Source organism: Mesitornis unicolor, unplaced genomic scaffold, assembly GCF_000695765.1.
Source record: "Mesitornis unicolor isolate BGI_N332 unplaced genomic scaffold, ASM69576v1 scaffold26024, whole genome shotgun sequence".
Classification (NCBI taxonomy): Eukaryota; Metazoa; Chordata; class Aves; order Mesitornithiformes; family Mesitornithidae; genus Mesitornis; species Mesitornis unicolor.
In genome coordinates, this window is record NW_010181183.1 from 1 (window position 1) to 21,803 (window position 21,803).

The 21,803-nt window shown below is 47.9% G+C and overlaps 1 protein-coding gene across 1 annotated transcript in view; it reads left to right on the plus strand.

Annotated features, from left to right (window-relative positions):
* Window positions 1-136: 136 nt before the first annotated feature.
* NUP160 (nucleoporin 160kDa) overlaps window positions 137-21,803 on the plus strand; it is a gene marked incomplete at its 5' end in the record, with an annotated part of 27,364 nt that continues 5,697 nt past the window's right edge. The window contains 23 exons of the mRNA XM_010183354.1: window positions 137-347; window positions 2,691-2,913; window positions 3,159-3,237; window positions 4,032-4,146; window positions 4,900-5,058; window positions 6,041-6,118; window positions 6,345-6,442; window positions 7,259-7,343; window positions 7,799-7,867; window positions 8,587-8,670; window positions 9,511-9,681; window positions 9,811-9,910; window positions 11,516-11,681; window positions 12,291-12,427; window positions 12,510-12,670; window positions 13,698-13,831; window positions 14,152-14,222; window positions 15,753-15,912; window positions 16,720-16,789; window positions 19,437-19,535; window positions 19,865-19,984; window positions 20,880-20,975; window positions 21,087-21,181. Coding sequence (XP_010181656.1) covers window positions 137-347; window positions 2,691-2,913; window positions 3,159-3,237; window positions 4,032-4,146; window positions 4,900-5,058; window positions 6,041-6,118; window positions 6,345-6,442; window positions 7,259-7,343; window positions 7,799-7,867; window positions 8,587-8,670; window positions 9,511-9,681; window positions 9,811-9,910; window positions 11,516-11,681; window positions 12,291-12,427; window positions 12,510-12,670; window positions 13,698-13,831; window positions 14,152-14,222; window positions 15,753-15,912; window positions 16,720-16,789; window positions 19,437-19,535; window positions 19,865-19,984; window positions 20,880-20,975; window positions 21,087-21,181 — 2,781 coding nt within the window. The remainder of the gene's footprint in view (window positions 348-2,690; window positions 2,914-3,158; window positions 3,238-4,031; window positions 4,147-4,899; window positions 5,059-6,040; window positions 6,119-6,344; window positions 6,443-7,258; window positions 7,344-7,798; window positions 7,868-8,586; window positions 8,671-9,510; window positions 9,682-9,810; window positions 9,911-11,515; window positions 11,682-12,290; window positions 12,428-12,509; window positions 12,671-13,697; window positions 13,832-14,151; window positions 14,223-15,752; window positions 15,913-16,719; window positions 16,790-19,436; window positions 19,536-19,864; window positions 19,985-20,879; window positions 20,976-21,086; window positions 21,182-21,803) is intronic.

Below are 21,803 nucleotides of genomic sequence, written 5' to 3' on the forward strand. Positions count from 1 at the left end.
GGGCCCGGCGGCTGGCCTGCTCCCGGGCTCCTCTCCGTTGCTGGGCTTGCCCCTGGGGCCGGTTGTTTCCCCTCTGCTTGGTCCCGCCTCTCCCTGTGCCCGCTTTCCTCACACCTTCACCGGTCTTTTCCCTCAGGACTACATCAGGAGACACAGTGGAACTGGTGGAGGAATCCCTGGACGTCAACCTTCTGAACAATGCCGTACGCCTTCGCATCCAAGGCTGCCCGTTTTTACCGGGTGGCGTGCACCTCTGTGAGGTGCAGAGCTATTTGGTCATCCTGCTTATCACTGGCCAGACCGTGCATCGCCTGCTCCTGCCGCATCCTTCCCGCATGTACCGCAGCGTGAGTACTGGGGTGACCTGCTCCTGGCCTCTGACAGCCACTTGCCTCCGTCCTGCTCATCAGGAGCCCTCAGCGAAGCCGCTGAGTGCATTGCAAAATAGCCAAGGCCTTGGTGTGCTTCTTAGCACGGGCACAAAGTGCTCTTTCCCACCTATGTTGCTTTTGGCTGTGACAGAGTTAATTTTGGCCAGGATAGACTTAATTTTCATCATAGTAGCTTACGTGGTGTTGTGTTTTGGTTTTGTGACCAAAACAACGTTGATAATGTGCTAATAGTTTAGCTTTTGCTGAGCAGTGTTTGTGCAGCCTCAAGGCCGCCTCTGTTTCTCACTCTGCCCCTCACGTTAATAGATCTGGGGGTGTGTGATGATCTGGGAGGCAGCACAACATCCCAAGTGACCTGAACTAATCTGAGGGATGTTCCTTGCAATACAACATCACACTCGGCAATAAGAGGGAAAAGAGGGGGTTTTTGTGGGGAGTTAGCCAACATTTGCTTGGAAACTGGGTCTTGGTCTGTCTAGCTTTTGTGTGCTTTGTTTTGTTTTTTCTTCTATCTTCTTCTGCTTGTCCTTCATCTATTAAGCAACTCTTTCATTTTTTTGGTCTTGATTCCCAAGTTTTCTTCCCTTTAGTTTTTCCTTGTCTCTTCCCCCATCCCACTTAGGGGGGAGAGGCAGTGTGCTGCTTCACCACCCACTGGTGTTAACCCCCAACACTTCCCTGCCGTGGGGCTTCACACAAACCCCAGTTTTTTCCCTGCCGAGCAGACCATTTGCTGGTTTTGACTGTAATGAAGTTGATTTTCTTTGCATGGTTCCGTGTGCAGACTTGTGACCAAAGGAAAGTTTGGGACACACCGCCGCTTGGGCTGTGACTGAGCAGTGCCTGCACAGCACTGAGGCTTCTCTGTTTCTCTCTCTGCTCCCCACATGAGCTGGCTGGGAGGGGACAGTCCTTGTGCTGTGACACTATGCTCAGTGACACAGAGGGGAGGGAATTGGGGCAGGTGAGCGTTGGTTGGCGCTTGGCTGGGCATCAGGCTGCTTGAAGGAAGTTGTGAGGGATCGCCTTGGCATCACTTGGTTTGGTTTTATTTTATTTTCCTTCCTCTTTCCTTTGGTTATTAAACCATTTTTATCTTGACCCACAAGTTTTTGCTACTCTTATACTCCCGTGCTGTGCTGGGGCCTGCGGCTGGGGGCAGTTACCTGCTGGTTAGGTTGGTCCACCACAACTGATATGTTTCCAAGCTCTCTGGTGGCAATTTGTACCCCAGGTGAGAACCTTCCAGTGTTTCCAAAGGCGCAGAGCTGGAGCCTGTCTGGCTCTCCTGAATTCTGTGGAAAGCTCTGCACTTTAGCTTCTTCTTCTCTAAAGTTTTCTAATTAAATTTCTTTATAGATGTTATTAACTGCTAGACTCAAGTCCCCTGATTTCTGGCCAGATACAGCAAGTGTGCTCATCAGTGTGGGGTAATTCTCTATGTGGAAGTGAAAACTGCTGGGAAAAGCAAACTGGAAATTTCTCGTTTTGTTTAGAACTGAATGTGCTCAGTCTGCATACAGCAAAGGCTGTACAAGTCAGGTTTGCAGCTTTGGCCTCAAAGCTGAGGGTTAAAATTTGTGAAGAGTGTCAGTGACATAACCTGAAATAAGGCTCAGAGGTTGGAAGTGGCTCTGTCAGTGGTCCTAGGGCCCAGCCTTGTGACAGCAGGGACAAAGTACCCTTTGAAGGTAGGGACTGAGTGCTTCAGAGGGAGGCCTGGCTGCATTTGTAACTTGCCCTCTGTGCGCAGCAAGGTATGGAATCTTTTTCTTTCACGTGGAAGATGGATCTTACGTGGAATTTACGTTGCATTTACCTACTTGCTGTGACTTTTTCTCTTGTGTCTGCCTCTGGTGTGTCTTGTCAGGTCCCTTTTCTCTCCTGGAGAGCTTATCTCTTGCTTTTAGAGTTCCAGACAGCTTTCTCAAGGGCGATGCTGTGCTAGTGCAGAGCTGCTCTTCATGAGACTCATTGCCATAATTTTGCTATGAGCTGTCTCGAAGCAGCTGATGGACTGCAGGACTCTTTTGGGGGTGTTACAGTGTATGAGGGAGAGAGCGAGTGTTCTGCTAGAAAACTGCAGATTTTGAAAGCCTTTTCGTACCTGCTCTTAAAGAGCAGTGGTCGTGGGTTAACAGGGAAATGGGAGTGGGAGTGATGAGAGTTCTTACCAGAAAAATCCTTTTTATCAAGTATCAGCATTGCAGTTGCCATTTCACAGGTGCCTGGTTGTTTTTCCTGTGCCTTGTGTAAGTGCACTCAGGATTTGTACTCTCTGCCGTTTCCCTCCTCCAGGAGCTGATAACAGAGAGCCAAATGCAGTCCGTGTTTACAGATATCAGCAAAATCAACTTCAGAGATTCTTCAAATTACTACATCATTCCCAGCGTGCCAGGCCTGGCGTCTAATTCTGTTGCCTCAGCAGCGTGGCTTAGCAGTGAGGGGGAGGCACTCTTCGCCCTGCCCTCTGCTTCAGGAGGGATCTTCGTCCTTAAGCTGCCTCCTCATGATGCACCTGGTAAGGAGCTGGAGCAGGCTGCCCCCTGGCATCCGCCTCCACAAAAGACTGCTTGGTGTGGCAGCCCCTCTCCTAGCTTTGAACTTCTCTTGAGTTTGGTTTTATGGCTCGTGTTGTATAAAATCAACTCTGCATGCACAGAAGCTCTTTTACGTTGTGCTTGTGAAGCCCCTGCACTTGTGGCAGGAAATATTATGTTAATAAGTACTCGATGTATTTTTTTAATATGACTTTTGTTTTGAAAGGAACGGTTTCAGTTGTGGAATTGAAACAGAGCTCAGTGATGCAGCGTTTCCTTACTGGTTGGATGCCAACTGCCATCAGGTTAGTGTCTGGTGACAAATAAATGGAACTAATTTTGCCTTTTCCATTCCCTCACTTAGAGTTTGTTGCTGAACTCAAAGACAGGCAAGTCAGCATCTATAAATACTCTGCCAAAAAAGTTAACTGGGTCACAGGACCTGTCGCAGCACGGAAGTCGGGACTTGGATGCTGGATTAGTTCATCTTAATGGGGTCCTGCTGATTCTGTGTGTGTCTGTGCATGTGTTATATCTAGTAACTGGCCTCCAAGGATTTACCCAGGATATGGCTTGCAGCCAGCGCAGATTACGGATTACAACAGTTGTACATTCTTGGCCTTGTTCTGAAATGTCAGGCTTGTTCCTGATGAGCAGAGGTTACGTGTGTATGACACGGACACTCAGTGTTGAGTTGTAATCATTACGGTATCTTAGAGCCGTAATTAACCACACTCTAGGCCCTGTTACTTGAAAATGGGAGCAAATCCCCTGAATGGCTTTGACTATCAGTGCTGTGTTGCTTGAGGCTGGATGGATCCTTGCTTCCCTCTGGATCCTTCGCCCAGGTTCTGCAAGTGCTGGACTGGGACTGGGAAAGCTGGGGATGTGCTTTGGCTCTGCCAAAGAGGGTGAAGAACAGGGAACATTCCCAGTGTGGTGGGCTCCTCTGTGCCTTGGATGCTGACACACTCCTCTCTCCTGGTCTCACACCACTGAGTTAATTGTTTTTTAAACACAGTGTGATAGAAACCTCGTGCCTTGGATCTATGTGCTAGCCTTGATTTTCTTTTAACTCACTGAAATAAACTATTTTCAGAGGTGACTGTGGCCCATCGGACCTGCCCATCAGCCTCTCTGTTCACTGCCTAGATCACGATGCCTTTCTCTTTGCTCTCTGCCAGGACCATAAACTTCGGATGTGGTCCTATAAGGTGAGCAAGGCCTGAGTTCAGGGGAGTAGTGTCTTCTGTCGCTGCTTGGGCAATAGTCTGAGGCTTCGGAAATGAAGGCTGAGAGGTTGGCGTACCTTTGATCTGCCGTTAAATTGTCACCGAGTCAACTTCTGCATGCTGGGGTTCAGGGCGATTTGTGAAGATTGTTGTGGTGTGTTTGTGGCCACGTTTGGAAAGCGGGTGGTAGGTCTCCTCTACAGCCAAGTCTTGTGCATAGGGTAAGAGGCAGCATTAGGTTATTTACAAATGTACTGGAGCGTTCAGGAAGGCAGACAGGAGTGCTTCAAGGGCCCAGGAGGCACACCAAATGGATTTTCTACTGCTTTAGGGGTAATAAAGGTGTCTTTGTAACATGGCTCCTTGTCATCAAGAAGTTAATAAAAGCCTCTGCTTGCTGCGTGCCACTTGTTCCAAATATCAATGCCAAAGCTAATCGACCAGCACAACTGCTTTCACAGCTCATCTGCGCTGGAATGCGTGCGTGCATTACAGGAGGGAGGGGAAGCTTTATTGTACATGGCTGGGCTCCAAAAGCCCATGTGCTTGGTGGTAGATGGCACAGGTGAGATGGGGAAAGCTAAAGAGTGACTCAGGTACGCATATAGCGGCTTTACTTGCATTCTTCAGGGGAGAGTCCAGGCAGACTTTGGCCAGAAAAGGAAGGATGAGGGAGGAGGGTGGTTTCTCCATCCTGAGTCTTTTCTACTTTCCTGATACCTTTATTTTGTGTAGGATCAAATGTGCCTGATGGTTGCAGATCTGCTGGAGTTCATGCCGGTCAGCAGGGACCTGCGGCTTGCAGCCGGGACAGGGCACAGACTGCGACTGGCCTTCTCCCAGTCCCTGGGGCTTTACCTCGGCGTGTACATTCATGCACCCAAGCGAGGGCAGGTATGGAGTGACGAGGCTTCCTCGCTGTGAATGCATCTTTCTTGGGCAGAAAATATGTCGTTCCTCCTTGGATTTGGGTCTGTAAGGCAAGAAATAGGGAAAAGTTTCACGTCTGAGCCTCTGAAGAGAGCAGTGCTTTCTGAATAAACAGTTTTGCTTTCAAAACACTGCAGGATACACGTGCCCTTGCCCTGGGAGTGGAATTCCCTGAGTGACTAAGCTGATCTGTGAGTGCTAGTTCACTTGTTCACCTTCTGTTCTGGTAGGATCCCGAAAGCACATGTGTGCCGTGGGAAAAAGAAAGGTCTGAGAGGAGCTAAAAGCGTGGAAATACTGATAGTGTATTTATGGTGGGCTCCTGGGAGTGTGTGGATGCATCGCTCCATCGCCAGACGTTGACTTCTGTAGAACTTTGGCTTCATGCGGTGAATAATAAATTCAGAAGGACAGAAATGACAGCATAGAGCAGTCTCATCTGTTGGACAGCTTACCTTTTCCATTCCCCAGGGGTTTCACATATGGAGTAGAAGTTCGTATCGTGACTTCTGCTGTCCTGCTAGTGCTCTGCTTGCGCTGGTAAAAAGACGCAGAGCTTGGTTTTCAGCAAGCAGCCTGAGGAGTCAAGGCTTTTCCACCTTAGTCTTCTTATTTGCCCGTGTCATGTTGTCACTAGCAGTGGTGGTGGTACCGTTTTTCTGGTTTGATCTTTCAAAAGACAGCCAGAAATCCTTCAGGTTCATGCAGAGATGAGTGTCCTCACTGGGAAGTCTGAAGTCAGTAACGTCAGTATGTGGTGTAGAGGGTCAGCTTGGCAGGGTCTGTGGCTGATGTCATGTGGTGTGCTCAGCTTGGCCCTCCTGCCCTCAGCCCTGTGACTGTAGTATCAGACGAGGCGAGGGACTGGAGAGACAAGCCTTCCCACGATGTGCTGGTTATTGACTTGGCTGTACTTTAGTGAATGACTTATGAGTTGTGTTTGTAGTTCTGTGTCTTCCAGCTGGTGAGCACCGAGAGCAATCGCTACAGCCTTGACCACATATCCTCCCTCTTCTCCTCGCAGGTGAGTGCTGGGGCCTGGCTCCCCTAGAAGGCACCAAGACAAGAGGGAAGGTTGCTTACTGCAAGATCAGGGGCCTGGACTTTTGGGGATTTAACTGTGAATAAAGAGTTCTTTCCAAAATGTGGTTAAATTCCATGAGGGAGTGTTTTGCTGTTGTTGACTACACACGTCTCTCTACTGTACTTGAATTTATGATAAGAAGGTAAATATGTGCTATCTCTCCTAGGAGACTCTCGTTGACTTTGCCTTAACCTCGGCTGAGATCTGGGCGCTGTGGCACAATGAAGAGAATCAAACCGTTGTGAAATACATCAACTTTGAGCAGTGAGTTTCTGCGCTGAATCGCTAGCATCAATAGCCTCACGGAGGCTGGGGGGTAACTGCAGAAGGAGCTTCCAGATGGTGCTCATTAAAAGCACCTCTTGAGCTCCCTAACTTTTCTCCTGTTGTGCTTTGCTGACCAAAGCGTGGAGATGTGGTTCCCAGTTCTTATTGTCATATTTGTGTCATATGCACAACTGTTTCCTGCAGTGCAGATTACATGGATTTTTAATTTTTTTTTGTTCTGCTTAATAATAAAGCTACAACTCAGCTGAAGGAATGTGAAAAATGTAAAAAGCCGGGCAGCAGGCTTCCTGGAAGTGGAGTCTGCTGTGAGAAGGCTGTACTTCAGCAGCTCCTTCAAAACATAAAAGGCTGTTCTCTTCCAAGAAAGATGTTTTAACGAGACCAGCAATGCCAAAGCATCAGGTCTATATAAAGCTGAGAGGGCAGACTTGGTACATAACCAGAGCGGGGAGTTAAATTCTGGGTAAAAAAAATACTGTGAGTGTGCAGGTTTATGCAGAAGCATCTACTGGTGAAGTGTCACTTGGTGAGCATGTGCAATGGGGAGAATGTCAATATGAATGTGGAGGAATCCAACCCAGCCTGTTAGCTCAGGGCTGGGGATGCTGCTCGTACGCTCCTGTTGCTTGTCGCTAGTCAAAGCTCCTTTGTTACCACATGCAAGGGGCCGTGGTTGTCAAGTCTGTGATTGCTGGTGGAAGTGAGAGGTTTGGCTCAGGTGGCTGCTTCCAGGCACACTGTGGTGAAGCATTGTATTGCAAAGCTGGTTCTGGTTTTATTTTTTTTTTCCAGAAATGTCGCGGGTCAGTGGAACCAGGTCTTTATGCAGCCACTGCCTGAAGAGGAACTGACAGTTCGACATGATCAGGACCCCAGGGTGAGCCAACTATAAAATAGCAATAAGAAGTAATGAAGCTTCTCTGCCCAGGAGGAGAACATTAAGACGGTTCAAGTGTACAAATTATATTGATACAGTCTTAAAATGACTCCAAATTAAAGGGGAGAAGCCTTAGTCCCTATTACCGCAGCATTAAAGCACTGAGCAACCAGAAGTCGAGGGATGAGGAGAATTTCAAGTCAATCAAGAGAGAGCCTTGAGACAAAACACGTGAATAAAGATCTGGAGTGTGCAGGAAGCGGTGTCCATCATGGGAACTGCCAAGGGGTTGGGAGGGGAGAGGTTGGAGCAGAGTGTGGGTGTGAACTGCAGCTGGAAAGAAATATAGATCCAGGGGGTGAGCTTGAGCACAGGAGGAAGGACCAGCAGCAGTATCTTAAATACTCTCCTCCTGTCACGTGTTTCCTTAAATTTCTGTCTTGTTCTCTTTGCAGGAAACCTACCTGCAGTATATCTTCATGCCTGGCCAGTTCACAAATGCAGCTATCCAGAAGGCTTTACAGGTCAGCGAGAGGGCATTTGGTGCTCTCTTTGTTCAGCGTGTCTTTCCTGGCCATTTAGATGTGAGGCAACAGGATTCCTTGGAGCTCTTGGCTGGCATCAGTTTGCAATTGATAGTTTGTAGACTTGTCAGTAGTCACTGAAGCAAGTTAGTGGCTGTTGTGCCAGACTTCAGCTGGTGCATGCTGATGGCAGGAGGCAGAACGTGGATTCCAGAAGGTGTTTTCCCTTAGGACAGCAGATTGCTGAGCTTTGCTTTTCAGTGCCTGCTGCTTTAGCCAGGTGAATGGAGGCTCTCAGCCCACTGTCTTGCTGTTTCTCAGAATACATCCGCTCCATTCTGGCTCTTCTAGGGCTGTTAAGGGCAGAGCAAAGCAACATGTGATGCCTTTTCAGGAAAAGGGAAAAGCCAAACTGCCACTACTCAGACTGTTTTTGATTCTTTATTCTGTGACCTTATGGAGGCCTATAGCAAGGTACAAGAGAGAGCTGCTGTGAAGGTGTCCAGTACTTCTTTCCTTACATCCCAGTGCACTGCCTGCCAGGAGGCTTCTTCCATTTCCACAGGAAGAGGGAAGCTGGCTGTACATCCATATACCCCACATTTAGCAGCCAGACATGTTTTTTGAATAATTTTGTCCTTGCTTTACATCACTCAATGCTACTTGAACCTCAAGGAGACAGCTCTCTTGCTTTAAAGTAAAAGTTTTCTGCTTTTCAGATCTTTTCTCAAGGAACTGAGAGACACGTGGATCTGACATGGGATGAGTTAAAAAAAGAGGTTACTTTAGCCGTGGAAAGTGAGGTGAGATTCTTTTCCCTGCTATTTTTTGCTCTTGCGTGCATTGTATGCAGTATTGTGATGGTTCAGTGAAGTTTAATGAGGCGCAAAGTGACCCCAGGCCTTGTTTTATCCTTTGCCTGAAGGTATGCGACTTCTCAAAAGAGTACAAATCTTTATCCTTCCTGCTTGGCTTTTCCATTCCCTCTTCTTTTTCTGAGTCCTCTCTTCTTTCCTGTCTCTGCTCCCTGGGTCTCACATCACATGGTGCCCATTCTGAGCTCCCTGCACATGAATGCTGGCCATCACCATGCAGAGCTGTTGCTCATAATTTCGGACATCAGAAGATAATCTGCTTAGAGGACCTGTCTGAAAGATCAACTGGCTGCCCTTTTGAGTCTGAATTTCCTCCATTGTATTCTCCAGATTTTAATTTGATATACCTGATTCTCTAAGCCACCAGTCATCTGTGGCTGATGAGCCTGTGGCTCATCCTTGAGGCTGCTCAGACTATTGCTAGAAAGTTAATTTAAAAAAATAAAAGGTAGTTTTATATCCTCTATAGCAATTGTCGTGCGTGATGTTTTTGAAGAGATTACAGCGGTGTGCTTTTTCTTTATATCATCAGTGCTGCTTTATCCAAGATGATATAGAAATGGTTTGACAGGAAAATACTGCTGTAGGAAAAAACTTGCGTTTGACAGTGAGGTGGTGGGGAAGAGAACTGTAACAGATGTTTATAAACCTTAACCATGTAAAGGTGTGACACAGATCATGAGAGGCAAGACAGCATTCTGAACGCTACGATTTTTCTCTCTGGTTCACTGCTTGCATTCCTCTGAAGTCCTGTTTTGGTCCCGCTAGTTTCAGGGCAGCGTGACGGAATACGAGTGCTCGCCAGAGGAGTTTTGGCAGCTGCAGGTGGAGTTCTGGTCCAAATTCTATGCCTGCTGCCTCCAGTATCAAGAAGCGCTCTCGCGGCCCCTGGCCCTGCACTTGAATCCCTACACCAGCATGGTGTGCCTGCTGAAGAAGGTGAGCTTGGGCAGCACTGGCTCTTTGGCCACTGCAGCCAACTGAAGCAGCAATCTCCAGGGAGGAGTTTTTCTGACTGATGTGTGGATTTGGGGAGCTCAAAGAAAGTCTTTCCCCTCACCTTTTTAGGGCTCCGTGTCTTTCCTCGTGCCCTGCTCCTTGGTGGACCATCTCTATCTCCTTTCTAATGAGCACCTCCTGACAGAGGATGACGCTGCCATCTTTGATGGTAAGTGAGGAGACGTGGAGCTTTTTCACTGTTGGAGGCTGAAATGCTGCATGGCAGAGAAGCCTTAGGCAGAGGAGTTTCCAGAGAGGCCTCTTGAGATGTTCCTGATTTCGTAATTCTCTACATGGGGATAATTTTCTTATTTTCGTACTTGCAGGGAGTTTTATTTTGTGAAACCTGCCATTGTGCTCACACCAGAAGTTAGAAAATTGTGTCAAGGCTGCAAATTTGCCGTGACTTGTTTCAGATAACTTAAAAAGCAAGGATCTTAGATGTCAAGCTGCATGTTGCTCAGTGACAAGAAGCTGCACTGGTGGATCCTTTGCCTTTATGGCTTTATAAATTATCCATGCAGGCTGCAGTTAACTGGTGCCCTCTTCATGCCTGCTCTATGTGGGACACATCTGCTGCGTTGGAGCTCCATAGTGGGCTGGCAGGCCCCCAGGGCTGCTGGGGAGAGTAGAGTGCAGCAGCCTGTGTGTCTGACCCACGCATATGAACCCTGTTTAACATTGTCTCAGCTGGGTGCTCAGCTTTGCCATCCCCACTGAGAGCCATTAAGACCCACTCTGACTTGGTGCAAGTGGTTCTCTTTTGGAAAATTCCCCAATACTCTGTGTCTTGCTGATGGAGTAAACTCCTTTCAAAGATTACAGATGAGAAGGAGACTTGTGATCCTCTAAGCAGCCTGGGCTAAACTGCCCAGTTCTGCAAACTTAGTTTTTAGTGCAATGTTTTTGCAGAGATGTTTTTCATGTAAGCTCTGGACAGAGAATGTGCCGTTTCTTGTCTCCAGGAAGTAAATGCCAGTGTGCAAATAAACTTGTCATTAATATTGTCACCACAGTGCCCTCTATGCTTTGCTGGCTGTGGAATGACGTTTCACGAGAAAATGGCAACGGAAAATGTTACCTAAGCTCTGCTTTCATGCTCGAGTGATTTTTATATTTTTATAAAGAAGAATAATCATCCATTTGGTTGAGCTATTTCTGGCTCTGAGGGAAGGAAAGCTGGAGGCCTGGGCTGGGTTTGGGAGGCTAGCAGTTCCTGCCATGTCTGTTTCAAACTTCTCAAAGTATGTGACTTAATTTTAAAGATGCGTACATAAAGGATTGCATTGCAAAGCAGTGATTTAAACCCTCGGTACCAGCTTTTCAGATCACTTCTAAGAATATGAAAAATCCTTTTTCAGCTGTGAGAGACAGTGCTGCAAATGGATAGCTGCTGGAAGGAGAGTGTGCTCTGCTTGGCTGAGCTAAGCTAGCTGAGCCATTTGCTCTGGGGTGTTTTTGCTCTTAGGCTGCACTAATTACTTCCTTTCAACCTGCGTCTGGAGAAAATTCCTTGGAGGGGATTTCATTGTTGCATCAGTAATTTTTGCTTTCCAAATAATAAAGTCCAAATCTTTCCCTTGTCAACTCCTAAGTTTTAGTTTGGCAGGGAAGCTCAAAGTTAGCAGGGAAGGGTAAATTTGACGTGCAGGGCTGAGACCAATTTGCTGTTCTTAGTTTGCAGATAGGAGCTGAACAAACTGGTTTTTGAATGGTCCTCCCACCTTCGCTTTGAAATTTCTTGTAAATGTACAGTTAGATTCTTTCATTACAGATTTGGAGATGTCTCGTGATGTTGTCTGTCTTGTCCAGTGCCTTCGACTGATCGGAGAATCAATTTCCATGGAAATGGCATTCATCATGGAAATGGCTTGCTCCCGCCTCCAGCCTCCAGAAAAGGCTGCAGAGCAGATCCTGGAGGACTTGATAGCTAATGACACGTAAGGAGATGTGTTTTGCAGAAGCTCCCCTACAGGGAGGCAGGGATGGCTGAGCAGGGTTTGCCTGGAGCCATCCTTGATTGGCATCAAAGCGCATTTGGGATGTGTGGGCTCTCCCTGCGCTGCAGGAGATTTCCTGGTCCCCTCAGAGATGGGCAGCATAGGTATAGGTGACATTAGCAGAGTCTTCCATCCACAACCCCCTTGCTGTTGCCTGGGGCCCTCCTGAAATGACATTTTGGGGATTTTGAGGTGAGATAGAGAGCAGAGGAGGAATAAGTTCCTATTAGGCGATCATTGCGGTGTGGAAAGCAAGTGCCTGGAGACTTTAGGTAGAGGTCAGAGCTTTGGTCAAGCCTCCTGAATCATTCCCCCATGGAATGCCAGCTATCTGCCTGTTATTTCCTGGTAGCCCGGGGGAGTGAAATAAATAGACTGGCCCCTGCAGGTGCTGTAATAAAACTCCAAGCCAGAAGAGGATTCTCTTCAAGAGTGTCCAGGCTGATCAGATCGCTCCCAAGGAGGAGCAGTAAGGGAGGAAAGGGAGCCCTCTTGAGTTTAAACCTCATGTTACTCATTATTATTCTTACAATTTTCTTTCATTTGCAGGGAAAATGTGATGGAGGATATACACAGCAAACTGCAAGAGATCAGAAACCCCATCCATGCCATTGGAGTCCTCATCCGAGAAATGGACTATGAGACAGATGCTGACATGGAAAGAGGTGAAAGCTCTACAGCCGGGCGTCTGGGCTGGGAAAGCAGCAGCTCAGCAAGAGTTCTTGTCTGTCTAGTTCCTCCTCTTACCTCAGTGATTTTATCTTTCAGCTCATCACCTAAATATGCGCATGAACCTCACCCAGCTGTATGGCAGTGGTACTGCTGTCAATGTGGTTTGCTCGGGGGTATGTAAGATTGCCTCGATCCGTTTCCTGATCTGTCGGGACCTGTTGATCCTCCAACAGCTGTTGCTGCGGCTTGGAGATCCTGTGAGTACAGCCCTTGAAGCTACTGCTATGCTCTTTGAACTTTCAAATCTGGGATTCTGGTGCCAGACTGTGAGCTCTGTTTCTTCCCACAAAACACTGGAGGCTGTTTGAGCTAGCCCAAGGCTTGGGCAAGCCCTGTTCTTCAGCAGCTTTTGTCATCCTAAGCAAAGCAGCGGTGCACAGCACTCACACCCTAACTCCCTCTTTCCATGCTGAGCATTCAGGAAACAGGAAGCAAAACTCTTCTTGTGGGAGGAGGGCATCATTTCCAGCCTCCCAGGTGAAACAACACTGCCTGAGCACGTACAGTTCTCTCATCTATTCCCCATCCCTTCCACACCACTGTGCAGCCCAGCATGCAAACGATCACAGCCTTATTCTCTAGCAGTGCAGCACCTTTGCGTCACGGCGGCAGTGTTTACCCAGAGGCTGTGGTTTTAGCCTCTGTGAGGCTGCTCCAGCCAGTGCAAACAGTGACTGTGGTGGCAGCTGTGTTTGTGGTCGTGAGGTGGGCTGGTCTGGGTCCATCCAGTTGGGTGTTTGACCGCATGAGGGATGGTGCTGATGGTTTTAGGTCCATAATGAGTCCCCAGACAAGGGGTGTGTTGTTTAAACCAATATTGTTTACTTGGAAACATTAACTGCAGTAGTTTCTTGGTTGAAAAGAAATGCCCTTCTTCCTGGATAGAGTTGATTTGGGAGGTTTTAAAGCACATTGCAAGGTGCCCTTTTGGAGCCAGGCTCTTGCAAGGCATGTGACCTGCTGCTTGCTTGATGAGGAACTGCTGCTTTGCCACCTTGATGCCATTGTGTCCTTTGTCCTTCACAAGTATGAATTGCTTTTTCTCCCATGCTGTGGCACATGCAAGAGTCTCCTGGGTGGGCTGAGTTCACTGCTGGGCTGTTGACCGCCTTGGCATTTGCAGGAGGAATGAGCTGAGCCTGATACAAACCTCGTAGCACTTGTCCTGCCATTGCTGTCTGGGCTTGGCCTGTCAGTGCACCAACCTCTGTGCTTTGCTTGCAGATGGTTTTGGGAGGGGGACAGCTGTTCCAGTCTCAGCAGGACCTGCTGCACCGCACCTCACCCCTCCTGCTATCCTACTACCTGATCCAGTGGGCAAGCCAGTGCCTGGCGTCGGACGTCCCTGTCGACACGCTGTAAGTCCTTACTGTGCCCATTCTGTCTCCATTTGTATGTTCCTGCTAAAACCACCTGAAATGCCTTTCCTGGTATGCAAAGCTGGTGGTTGCTGTGGGAATATCGCTCTAGGAGTCAGGTTGTGCTGGGAAGGGTTGGGTTTTTTTTTTCCTTCCATGTTTTGAGCTGACTCTCTGCCGTGTGCTAATTCTGCTGAGGCCTTGCTGTTCTGTGCACTGTTGCCTTTTTCAGCAGTAGGAGTCATTTGAGTTGAACAATGAGCACAATTAAAGCAGGAGGCGTTTTGTTGTCTCTTCACTGATGGCTTTTTCTTCTCTAGGGAATCTAATCTGCAGCATCTATCTGTGTTGGAGTTAGCAGACTCCACTGCTATAACACCCCATAAACTAGGTAAGATGTCCACAGCTCATCAGCTCCCTGTTTTTGTTATTTATACCTCTTGCGCTCAGTCTCTGCCACTCAGGGGGAAACTCTTCACGCAGTGAGGTAATGGAGTTGCATGGTTGAATGACCCCATTTTATGTAAAGATGTTTGTCACACCGTCCACCAAAAAACAACAACAACAAAGTATCATGTAGCATTGGACTCAGACCAGGGACATGGATCTTATTCTCAACCTGAGGAGGATGGGAAAGCCTCTCTCAGCCAAATGTTATTAATTCTGACCCAAGCAGCATCAGCCGAGCTCACCTCTCACTCCTGTATGTTAAGTGGCTGTAGTGAGTCAGACCAGGTCTGTTCTGCTCTGTCCTTTATCCCTGAGTGAGCAGGAGCAGTGTCTCAGGCAGTGAGAGTATGTAGAAATACTTCCCCAAAACATGCTTGTGCTTCCAGCACTTTACAGTTCAAACATGAGCGTTGCTCAAAGCCACTACCTCAGGGGAGAAATTGCAGCTGATAATCCATTGGCTTTTAAAAAGTCTTGCTGCAAAGACACATGCTTTGGGTTACTGTCTTGGGGAAGAAATCCTAGCGGGGGAGAGTACGAGGCAACTTAATTAGGAGGATGTGTACCTTCATGTGGTTACAGAGGGAGGTGATGAGCAGGGTAGGGGAGAAAATGCACAGGTAAGAGCGTGCTGTAACTAGTCTGCATGGCACTTTGAGGCTCAAGAGACTTCAGAGGGAGCTGAGAAAATCGGTGACAAAGAGGCAGCAGTGCCACATGCGAAGGGCTGTGAGCCAGGGAAGAATTTCCTCTGCTTCCTGACAGGCCTGGGGCATCTGTGCGCTTCGTAAGCGGGCTGCGATCCTCAGAGTCTGAACTCTCCCTGAATGAGAGTCTTGGTTCAGGAGGCTGTTGCCTCGACGTAAATGTCAGCGCATGAAAGTGAACTTGAAAACATCCTTTGTGTGCGCCAGTGCCGTGGGTTATTTCTTGGCCCGCTCATGAGAAAAGTCCTGTTTGGCCACTGTGCTTCAGGAAAAATATGTGAAATGTGGGAAAGATGGAAAGGAGGTGGTAGCTTGGGGAGAGGCGTTGAGAACAGTTAGCTAATGGGAGATTGGAGTGCTTGGGGTGCTGGAATGAGGACGGAGGCATTTGAATAGACCCAGATAGCCAAATCAGCACGCCCTCAAAACCCTGCAAAACACTTGGTCATGTTGGAAAGCTGCAGCTGGATGGCAAATAGCACAAGTAGAGAGAGAGAGAGTGCAGCCCTCTTTTTTTTTTTTGTTATAATTGAATTGCAGTTAATAAACATTGCAGTACGTGGCTCTTTGATCTCCTGCTACTCTCTGACATAACCAGACAGCAAGAGGAATCCAAAACCAACAAGTTTGAGTGTTGAACATGCTTACTGTTTTCTTCTCGCTTGATCTGCAATATTTGGGCTGATGAGCACAGCATGGTGTAGAAAGCCCGGGATGTCTGCTGCGGGCCCTCTTCTTAGTGTTTCTTTAACTTGTATTTTTAGTATCTGGCCCTCAAACAATTGTGGAGCTGTTCTTTCAGGAAGTAGCCAGAAAACACATCATATCTCGACTCTTCTTGCAACCAAACACCTCTCTGGCTGAAACAAGTTTGAACTGGCCCCATCTCATTACCGCAATAGTGACTGACTTTCTACCACTCCTGTATCCTTGGCTGTAAATCCACTGCAAGGTGTTTGCTGTCACCGGGCTGTAACTGGGGGCAGTTTCTGTACAGCACGGCAGTGCTGGAGCCCCTGTGGAAGATTGCGCAGAGGCTGCGTGTCGTGTCCCGGTCCTGAGGCCAGGAACATCACTGGATCTGTGGGAGGTTGGTTGGGGCTAGCAGAAGGGTCAGGGCACTGGGCTGCGGAGTGCTTGGGGGCTGTCGGCCGTCTCTGCCCCCATGTCTCATGCAGTTCCAAAATCAGTGTTTTCCACACCCAAATTTGGAAGACAAGTCTGTGTGGGAGGAGGGTTGGGGCTAGCAGAAGGGTCAGGGCACCAGGCTGTGGAGTGCTTGGGGGCTGTCAGTTGGCCATCTCTGCCCCCATGTCTCATGCAGTTCCAAAATCAGTGTTTTCCACACCCAAATTTGGAAGACAAGTCTGAACAAGTGACTGTTGTTAGTGTTAATGGGATTTGCGGCTATTTGAGATTTCACAGAATCCATCCTGTTTAGGTGCACAACAAAGGATTTGAGTTTTTGACTTTAAGCCCCTGAGCTCTAGCAACTTGACTTGGTGAGGTGCGATGCTGGGAGATTTGGAAGGGGAACAAGATCTGTGCAGTTGTGGATTAGATGTACTAAAAGTTTTGTTCTAATATGGATAAATCTTATTACAGAATAATGACTTGTGTAAAGAGCAGCTTAATCTTCTCTCCTTTACCCCTACAAACTGGCATGCTGACTTTCAGACTAGTTCAAGCTCTCCAGACTGGATTGTCCTCTGTTCCTTAACCTCTGCTCAGATGGCCCAGCAATCCTGGCTTCCTCTTCCCCGAGTGCCTGATTGGGAGCTGTCAGTACACCCAGCTGCAGGTGAGTGCTTTGCACTGGGTCTTTCACAGGAGCTGAAAGGAGAAGAGCAGGAGTGCAACAGTCTCTTTTCACACGTGGGTTTCTTTGAGTAGCAGATCTGTGCCATGGCCGATGCAGAGGTGTAACACAATATGAGCTTCTTGCCTATTCTATTTTCCCCTCGTTGCTGCTCTCTGAGCTCAGACACCAAGCTATCTTCCCAAGTGCTCTGCTCTGCTCCCATGTCTCCCTTTTGGAACTGCTGGGCTGGAAGTTTGTCCCACAGATGGAACATACTGCAAGGAACAATTATTTTTGGAGTACTGTTAGAAATCTCTCTTACAACTGTTGCAGTGTCAGTTCAGTGATCAAATTGTAAGACAGCAAATATCTTCCATCTTCCTTAAGCATCTGTCTTATTCCCTGTTGTGTGCACCTTTGCTAACAGAAGTGCTTTTTACTAAATACCTGGGAAATGCCACAGAGAGTTTGCTGGAAATTATTTAAGATGGTAGTCTTACGCATTTCCTATTTTGTCTGTTTTCAAGAAAATCCAGGAATAAGTGCTCAGGATTACATACCCTTTTTGTGGAGGAGTTCAGTCTCCCAGGACTTATCTGACAGCATGATACTGTGCACAAGAAGTGTCTTTGCAGAGCTTGTTTAAATATCACAGCTAGCCTGTAATCCAATAGCTTGTTTGCTGCTGCTGTGCCCATAGCCTTTCCTGTGGTCCCACTTCAGACAAATTGCCCAGGGTGCTAGGGGTTCAGATGGCCATCTGCAACCCAGCAGAAGTACAGTTTCAGAAGGGCTCAGCTATTTCTTAAATGTCATTACTAGTGAAAAAACAGTGTAGGAAACATCCATCATCTTTCCATCCCCAGCTGTGCTCCCAACATCTTGGTAGCAGCGCAAGGGAACTTTATTTTTTTTCAGGTGTCTCCGTAGAGTGCTGCATTTCAGACCACTGTTTCTCCACCATCTCTTCCTGTGCTCTTCAGTGGCTTGGTAGTTGTAGCTGCTTGTGCTCTAGTTCTGAACTGTACCGTTTCTTGTCTGCAGTGCCACGTGACGCATTTCATTCCCCATCTCATGGCAGTCCTTGAGGCACACAGGGCTGAGCCAGCTGTTATTAGTGAGATGTTTTCTCTTGTGCTTAGCAGGACCTTTTATTCTCACAGCCCTTTACACCTGGGGGCTGAATTGCTTTCTTTTGTGTTTCTGTTGCTGCCAAGAAGAATGTCAAATCTGCAGAGCTTTTGAGCCAGGAAATGCCAGGACGGTTTGGGCAGCATCGTTCTACCTCCTGGCATATATGCACTCTCATGACGCGAGCACGCTTTGAATTTCCTTGCGTTGCTTTCGCCTCACTTGTGTCATGCCTTGAGGAAATACAAGAGACTTTTATCTCTGCAGGAACAGGCTCTTCCTCCTCCCCACTACCTTCTGTTACACTTTACTGATCCCGGTCGGTCACGTAAACTTGGATTAAGTGTGTTGACCTCGGGGAGCTAACACCAGATTTGCTGTGAGCACAAGCACGGTGACCCAAATAGAGGTGGAGATACAGAAAGCACCCTGCAAGTAACAGACGTGCACGGAGAAGGTCTAGTGACCAATGCACTGGCCTGGGATGAGGGCCAAACCTCTCCTTGTTACTTATTCTGTATGACAAGCTGTTGAGCAAGACTGGAGTGGGATTTATCTGTTGTACCTGGCTAATCTGAGACATGAATCCAGGCTCAGAGGATGTGTCGCCATGTGGCTTTTAGTTGGACCTGTGGCTGGGAAAGGTGAGGCATATGTGCTGGTGGCTTATGCACATGTGAAGATTCAGGTCGGCCTGTAAAACCGTGGCTTTACCTCTGGGGCCTGGCTTCTCCTCCTTCTTTCTTGCTGAGTCCCAGAGCCACGTTAGTGGGACATTTCTGCTTCTCCAAGTATGAAGAGCATATGTCACTCTCCGAGGCATGAGGGATGTCAGCTTTTGAGCTTTCATTGTGCCTCCTAACTGCTTCTTGATGGATGATGACACTTTGCAGCTCTTATATTATCCCAACATAGCAGGCAGCAGGCCAGACTGAGTCGTATTGCTCTGGCCAGTGTCTGTGTTGTGGCTTTATTTGGTGGTGTGGTGTGCCCTTGGTGCCATCAGCACTCCACACCATGCCTGGCAGTTTGTTGTTGTAATCCGTGGTCTTCCTTGGCTGCTCTCCCTCTCCTGCCCTGCTGCACAGATACTGCTCTTCTGTTTTGCCTGCTCTCCCACTGCTTTCATGCTCCTCTTCATGCTCTGTGCGCACCAGGGTTGTGTTTCCTTTGCAGCTCCCTGCAGCAGATTTGCAGCGGTTGTAGAGAGCATTGTGTCTGATTTTGGGGGTGTTGGGTGCTATCTGAGGTGCCTAGCACAGACACTGGAGCTATTAAAATCAGGCTATTTATCAGGAGCACGTGCGTGTTGTCTCCCCGTCTGTGTACTGAGGGGACTTCAAGGCTGGGGAAACCACCCCTTGAGCTGGAAGAGTGGGGTTTGCGTGAGCACAGCAGCTAAAGGGGCCACCAAAACAGCACTTTGGTGTCAGAGGAAGGTCTCTAATACTAGGTGCCTGCAGGTCATGAACGAGTGCTGACCCGAATCGAAGCTCCTGTTCCTCTTCTCCTGTAGGAATACATTCGCCTGCTGCAGCCATGGTGCCATGTCAACATGGGCTCCTGCTGCTTCATGATGGGCCAGTGCTACCTTGTCATGGGCGAAGGACACAAGGTAAGGCCCTCTTCTCCTTCTGACACTGCTTCCATTGGGGGTCTGGGACCTTTTTCCTGGGAGAGTGGAAGCGTGCAGGTAGGGCCAGCCGTCTTTTTTTTTCTGCTGTGCAAGGCAGGAAACTTCCACCTCAAGCTCTGCCTCCTTTGGGCAAAGAATGGGGTTGGAGAGGTATGGTGGGATCTGCTCTTGGGAAAGTTCTTCTTAGCTTGGGGCCAGCAGATCTCATATACTGGAGCTGGAACAGGCAGCACTGTCCCTCACCAACACAACAGGCTGGGTCAGTCCCCCAAGGGGCACACGCAAGCTACTTTCTGGTCTGCTCCTAGGCTTTGGACTGTTTCTGCCAAGCTGCGTCAGAGGTGGGAAAAGAAGAGTTCTTGGACAGGCTGATCCAACCCGAGGAGGGTGAGATGGTCTCCACTCCACGCCTGCAGTATTACAACAAGGTATGGCTGAGCCAGCCCAGCGTACGTGGTCCTGACTGAGTAAATTGGCACCAAGTCGTTCCACACAGACACTGCTTGGAAAGAGAATTCCTACTCAGTCCTCAGCTTTTGGGGAAGTGACTTGAGTCTCAGAAAACATACCTTTGTGCGAAGTGACACCTCACTGTAGTCTGTTTATTTTCTTTGGAGGGTGATGACAAAGTGACTACAATGTGAAAGCTAGGTACTTTCCACCTATTAGTTTCCTAATAGCAGAGGACTTTGTTATCCAGCAGAAAAAGGCAGGGTGAGATCCAGCTGCTGGAAGCAGAAGCCAGACATGTCCAGGCTAGATGTAAGATGTTGCTTAAGGGGGAGGTTATTAAGCTTTGAGGCAAATTAAAATTAAGGTCTTTTAAAATGAGATAGGATCTTTCTTCTTGCATAATACCGTAGTCCAGACAGGCTGCAGACTTGGACCTGGGCTCCTTGTAAGGGATTCCTTGATTTTAAAATCCAGAAAACACAAGGATTGTCAGGTTCCCTGGAAGAGGGAACTCCTCTCTCTGATATTGCTACATCTGTGCTCGGGGACAGAATCATTTACTTCTGTCTCAGGGATTTACTGTAACCGTCAACACTAAAATGTTTGGGAAAACTCACGTGTATGGAGATGAATCCTCCAGAAAAGCTGTAGCCTGGACCTGTTATGCTGAGATTTGGTTCAGACCTTTGTGACTTACCAAAGTCCTTCCTTTTTCAGTCTAATCGTTTAGCAACATTAGCAAAATGTGTTGACTGGTCTTATGATCAGTACTGGCAGGACTAGCTCTTCAAAACAAACAAAAAGCCCCTTACCAACCCAACCCATTCTTCAGTACTGCTGCAGCCAATGCTAGAGTGTTGTCTTCTCCAGGTCCTGCGCTTGTTGGACATGGTGGGTTTACCGGAGCTGGTCATCCAGCTGGCTACCCTGGCTGTCATGGAATCGGCAGATGACTGGAGGAGCCAGGTACAGGCCACTTCTTTTGCATCAAGATGTTTCTTCAGGGAGCTTACGCAAAACTTTCTTTTTAGTTGTGTAACTCGAAACATGCTGGTTTGTGCTCTTTGGTGTTTTCAGGCTACTTTAAGGACTTGCATCTTCAAACATCACTTGGATTTAGGACACAACAGTGAAGCATATATAGCCTTAACACAAAACCCAGATCCGAGCAGGTAGGTGACAGTTTTATGCCTTTATGCTCACTTGTCTTGGAGGCCCATGTACCAATTTTTCCATCAAACTTTAAAGGAAAATGACACTTCAGGGTAGGATATGGCTGCTGTGTTAAGAGGTTCTGTTGTAGCTTGTGTAAAGCTGTGTTTGAAAAGGCATACTTCATTTTTGTAAGAACAGCTGGGATTGGCACTGTCTCAAAGGAGGAAGAAGAAAAAAGCTGATTCAGGGAAAAGCCAAAAAAATGACTAAAGCATTGCATGTAGAAAAGCTCTAGGGGGAGTCCAATTGATTTAGTTAATAAAGAAAAGACTTGGAGTCGAATTTTCAGCTTGGATACCATCTGGGAAATGACCTGGGCAGAGGAAGCTTCACCCTAGCAGAGGAGGATGTGATGGGCAGGAATGACTGAAATAGATGTTCAGAGGAGAAGTCGGTATATATTTTAACTGAGACTGAAGAAAATCTTACCAAATAGAACTGAGGGAGGGAGAGTGCCCTCCTGAGCGATCTCTGCTGTATAGATCTTGATTTCCAGCACAGGAGAAGCTTGAAGGGACCTCTTGGTTCTAAGCTGGAAAAAAACTTCCGAAGCTCGTCACAAAGTAGCGCGTTTGTGCC